Genomic DNA, 5,985 nt, shown 5'->3' with positions numbered 1-5,985 from the left:
TGTTGATGTTTATTGTACCCATTTCTTAAGAAATCTGATAAAAAAAGTGTTGACAACAATGACGGTGGTACAAGCGCCCGAATATTCACCCACCAACGCATTGGGCTGCGACCACACAATAAATACTTTGACTTTGACTTTGACCACGAGGCCTCTTCCCATCCACTCAGGAATAACACACCCGATATTACCACGGTACCGCGATATTAATGCATATAAAACATACAACGTATATAAAAGATCTCTATTTTTTTTTCTTTGGTCAGTAAAGCCCTGGAACGTAATTTCAAGTGTTAAGCCTCACTAGACCTTTTTACCCGACTGCTCGAAGGAGGGTTATGTTTTTTAGGCCGCGTGATCGGTGGATCACGCGGGCGTAGTTGCGAGTTGAGGCTAGCATAAATTATAATCTAGTCAATGCCGGGAAATGTTTCGCCTCGACAGCTCGTTTGATCATCTTGAATTATTGAACGCTATTATTACGAACCTAATGTAGTAGAATTAATTTACTGTAAATTAACTGGCGCTAACTAGTAACCGAGAGATTATACAGATTGCTTTCAGGTTACTTGCCTGGCACCTGCTGTGTGTGAACGGTAGTGTACTCGTATTACAATCTGAGAGGCAGGCGGAACCTCTGCAAAGGCTTCTAATATTAAGTTTCCACATTTTAGGGTTGCACAAACCATAGAGAGCCAAATGCTTTTTTGGCAAATAGCAAATTAACCGTCATGTAAGTCAGACTTGTCACCATAGAAAATGTAAAAAAAACATTAATTTCAAAATTCTAAATCATTACCGATCCCTAAGTTCAAAATGGTCATAGGGGCAATTATGACGGCTGGCGCATCGGTCACAGCCAGCCTGTTCTTTGTGCATGTCGCCATACTCCCCTTGATCTTCAAGTACAGTAAAGGTATCCAAAGAAAAATTGTCTTCTCAAACTGTATAAATTACCCAAGACACCTTGACTATGACAATCCATCGAGCTGTAACATCGTCGGTGGCAGGAACTTTTGTGTAGAGTTCCAGTCTACAGTGGATGATTGTGACATCAAGCTGGGAGCGTGGCACATTGTTCCCTGTTCAATGTTTCGGGACGTGTTTATTATAAGGGACGTCCTCACTGTTGGTACTCGTTTGCACCAAAAGTTGAAGATAACGAAGAATACCATTGTTTTGTACTGTCACGGAAATTCCAACCATAGAGCGTCCTTGCACAGAGTGAAAATGTACAAAGTGTTTCAAGGGTTAAATTTTCACGTGATTACCTTTGATTATCGGGGTTATGGTGATTCCTCACGTATAAGACCGACGGAGGCTGGCGTCGTGGAAGATGTATTTCACATGTACTCTTGGTTGATAGATACTATTGATGACGTAAACAGACCGAAAGTATTGATATGGGGGCACTCACTCGGCTCAGCTGTTGCATCGAATCTTGTCTCAAATTTGTCAAAACTTTGTAAGCAGTATAAAAAAGAACCTTTGCCGTTACCGGACGGCTTAGTTCTCGAGTCACCGTTTAACAACCTGTGCGAAGAGATCCAGAAGCACCCATTTTCAAAACTTGTGTCTTGGCTGCCTTATTATCAAGACATGTTTCTTAAGCCATTTAAAGTATCATCGGAGTACGCGTTCCAGACAGATCAGTATTTGACGAATGTGATTGATCTACCAATTTTGATATTGCATTCAAAATCTGACTGGATAGTTCCTTATGAGCTAGCTGAAAAGCTGCATGGTGCAGTGGTGCAGTCCCGTGCAGAGACGGGAGGCGCGCCAGCTATCATGCACTCCTTTGACCGCGGGCTCGGCTTGGGCCATAACAACTTGTGCGAATCTAAATGTTTACCAAACGTTATTACAAATTTTGTTAAGACTATAGATGACTATAACTCCCAAAAAACCATTGTAAGACACTGAATAAGCTATAAATACTGACAAGTTTACGCTCGTCGTTTTCATTTCTCTGTTCTTTTAAATCTGATTAGGTATACTACTACCAAACCAAGTGCATTGTATCGCGACCCCCTGTAGAACCTTGTTACAGAAAATGTCATAGTAACATCGCATTGCTTGATGATGAATGTACTGTGACACTTACAGTGAGAACGTTCTACGTGGGTTCGTCAACTGGTTTAACTAAACTTTTTCTATTTTTGTTTCTTTTTCAAAGGTAATAAATGCTGTTTAGTTATAGTAGAACAATACCACTAGCTGTTACCCGCATTGCTGTCCGCGTCACGCGGGAATTTAGCCGTGAGTCCAAATCCGGCTCACACCTCGTTTTTCGGGTGCGAAGTCACATTTGAAATTTACCACGAACTTTACGGTGAAGGAAAACATCGCGAGGAAATATGGAAAAACCTGCAAAGTAATTCAATTGTGTGTGTGAAGTTTACAATTCGCACTGGGTCCGCGTGCGAACTACGGCTCCAGCTCTCTCATTCTGAGAGCAGCTAGGCCAAGCAGTGTGTATATTGGCCGTTATGTGTGATAATTATAAATGCGAATCCAGTGTCAAAGTAGCTTTGATATTCATATCGACTCACATTAACGACATTTCATTATCATGATCTAATAATACAGCAATTCTCGCACATCATAATAGAGTCGCTAACCCGGCTAATCATCGAAGGCCCGCGGTACGGTCGTATAGACGAGTAATGAGTTGTGACGTCAATTTATGTCCCGACCCTAGCCCCGATGAAGACATAAACGGCGGTTATGAAGGCTCCCGCTGATAATATTCCCGTGTTATTGTTTCCGATCGTGTTTACGCTAGACGCCCTATAGAGGTGGGTCTACATTTTTACTCGTATCATTTTAGCGGATCGTATCTCCGTAGCATCGACGAGTATCATGATCATTGGACGTGAAAAGATATACTGAGCGGAACAAAATTTGGCCCACTCTCCATACAAAATAATCTATAATTGCATACATTTGTGGGTCAGATTTTTTGCCACTCAGTATATCTACGTGATTATGCAACACGCTATACGTAATTTAAGCGTCCAAATGAATGATTATGTTATGGTACTCGTCGGAGGCACACTACAGAGATATGATAGAGGTACAGAAAAATTGGTATACCTTCACTTGACCGAATTTCATTTGCCCGATTTTCATGTGCTATAATTAATTCAACCGCCATAATATTGTTTCTTATAAATTCATTTTCACTACCTACTCATTGTTTACCATATTAATCAAATGACAGAATCTTTGCTTCCCATAATATTAATTTAAATAATTTAATTTTTCATAATCATTGTAAGACATAAGTATCACATGCCATAATATCATTTGCCATCCATGTAAATGGTGAGTATCGCCACTATAATACTGATAAATCCCATACGTCAAACAAGCCTTTGAATTAGCGTAGCTCCCGCCTTAGCCTTCGATGTTAGGTATTTTTTTTATAGCAGCCCGAATAATAAAGGTAATAGATAGGTTAGTAACAGAAAAAAAGCAATTTTAATCAATCATAATCAAAATAAACAGTATTTAGTATGGCGTTTGAATATTCTATTAAATAATATTATTGCACTTCATAATATGGAAAACAATACGTATTGCATTTTTTCGGGAAAATAAGAATATATCAAATAAATTTTCTAGTAAACGAAACATTCGGGCAAATGAAGTTTCGAGCATATGAACTTCGGGCAAATGAAATTATGGCATATAACTTTCGGGCAAACAATAGATAACCCAGAAAAATTATACATTCCTTTGCTGTAGTTTAATAATTATTTGCATCTTCTCACTACATCCATAACAACAAGTTACATCTAATGAGAAAATATTATTTTCAGATCCATTTGTAGCGACTAGAAGTAATGGTGTATCAAATGATATATAACATCTCATTAGATCCACGGTTTAAGAAGAAAGATTTAGTTGGAAAATAAAATCTCAGTAAATCCATAATGGATCTAATGAATGGATCTTAAGATATATAAGGTAAAGGTGATGATACTCCACGAATATCGAGTGGGTTTTTCCCCGATCATCAAGGTGATACGCTATTAAATGACGGCTAAATATGGTCGTATTTTTTGCACGATCGTGCTAGTGACAGGTTATGGCCAAATATAGTATCCAAACTTGGAGTGGGTCCACATTTGAATGATTTTAGCGTCGAGGTCATCACGTTATAAACGCGAAAAGATACACAACCATGACTGTAACACAGCGTAGTTTAAGCGTCCAAACTAAAGAACATGACTAACGTAACGGTGCCACACCACGGAGATACGATACGCTGCAATGATATAAATGGGACCCACACCCACACGCTTAAATGATACAAATAGGATACACACGCTCGATACGATACGCCTGATCTCAATACGCTAAAATGATACAAATGTAGACTCACCTTAACATATTGTGCATAGCTTTATAGCGGACACCTTTTAGATGGAGTAGCTACAAAATTGTTTAGCGAGATTATCCTAGTAGCTCGCTGTCACGCTTGCTAGATTGAACATTCTAAAGTAATTTGCACATTCTAGCTTTACAGTTTTCTTTCATCATCGAAATTGGTAATAAACACGTAAACAAAGCACAGCGTAAGTGGCTGAATAAGGCTGAATCTATTCAATTTAATTTCAGTTACTTTAAATGCTTCGAAGTGTAAGTTACCTAAAACAATTTTAGGGATATTAAATAACTCAATGGTTTGTGTGGCTTCAAATTTAAAAAGTAAGTATGAACAATCAAATTAAGTTAATGGTTTCAAAGAAAACAACAGTCATAAATGCTTTATAATTATGAAATAGATACCCTTTGTTTGTGGCTTCAGCTACGTAAAGCATCAGTTTTGGCAGATGAATTGAAAATTCCCAAAAAACTCTATTATTTAAGTGCCTACTGCATCTCGGTTCTAGATACTCTTTGTTTGTGGCTTCAGCTGCGTAAAGCATTAGTTTTGGCAGCTGATTTGAAATTCCCAAAAAAATCTATTATTTAAGTGCCTACTGCATCTCCGTTCCATGGAAATGTCGGAATAGAAATTAGCCAATCTTTTTATTCCTAAGATCTAACCGTGAAAGACGAACAAATACTCGCACAAACGTTCGCATACATGTATATTACACATTATACATGTATAATAGAAGGGGCAACTACAATTTGAAAACAGAGTCGTATGAGTCAAATAAACTTTCTTGCAGTGTGGTCAGATTGACTTAAAATTCGTATAACTATGCAAGTTGAATGACAATGGAAGTACAGTCAGTAAAAAAGGTGGTATTAAAAATTAAACACATGAAAAATACTTTAAATATTTTTCACTTTCACTCTTTATTATTTTATTTCATATTTTGTATTTCAACTATTTTTGTAACTTTTGTTTGTAACTGTTATGTGTGTGTTGAATAAACTTTTTTCATTCGTTCATTCATTCGTTCTTTCTTTACGCACATATGTATTTAATACAAATCTGTTTAGCTGGATTACTCGCAGTAAGTTAGTTCCTTTCTTTTCATACTAATAATCATTAATAATAATTAATTCATAATCATTTTTTTAGTAGTGCCAAAGGAACTGAATAATCCGTTTAACTAAGCTGGAGGCATGGTGTCGTAATAGAACACTTTCATGGGTCCAATACATCCGACGCTGACTTTACATTTTCCACCAGCTACATTATCATTTCAACTATTCGAAGGGCGAGTGGGCGTGGCTGGGAAGCCTTTTCCCGACCATTTGTATTATGTTTCCTCTAGTCACGGTATCCATATTACTGGAAGAGGGTACAAATTAGTGGGATTGGTTGCTGTATTGTGTTTCACTGTTCATAAGGCATGTTGACTGCTTGTTATTTATTACCAACGAATTTTATGAAGCATGAAGTTTCTGGTCGATGCATGATTCTAGATTTTTTGTATTTGTTTACAAGCTGAACACTTTAGAGCTGTAGTTGCCTGTGGTTTATTTTCTAGTTTATGCTATTTTCCCTCTGACCTG

At 37.6% G+C, this 5,985-nt stretch overlaps 1 protein-coding gene across 1 annotated transcript; it reads left to right on the top strand.

The window, feature by feature from the left end:
* Nucleotides 1-739: 739 nt before the first annotated feature.
* On the top strand, nt 740-1,952 carry LOC141439774 (lysophosphatidylserine lipase ABHD12-like). The gene has a single exon (XM_074104148.1). The coding sequence runs from the start codon at nt 817-819 to the stop codon at nt 1,924-1,926; it is 1,110 nt and encodes a 369-aa protein (XP_073960249.1). The 5' UTR covers nt 740-816; the 3' UTR covers nt 1,927-1,952.
* Nucleotides 1,953-5,985: the final 4,033 nt, after the last annotated feature.

This window comes from Choristoneura fumiferana, chromosome 21, assembly GCF_025370935.1.
Source record: "Choristoneura fumiferana chromosome 21, NRCan_CFum_1, whole genome shotgun sequence".
In the NCBI taxonomy this organism is placed as follows: Eukaryota; Metazoa; Arthropoda; class Insecta; order Lepidoptera; family Tortricidae; genus Choristoneura; species Choristoneura fumiferana.
This window is presented reverse-complemented; position numbering and strand designations above follow the sequence as displayed.

Bases quoted from the DNA above. Each gene is read 5' to 3' on its own strand.
- LOC141439774 (XM_074104148.1), top strand. From the start codon at position 817: ATGGTCATAGGGGCAATTATGACGGCTGGCGCATCGGTCACAGCCAGC.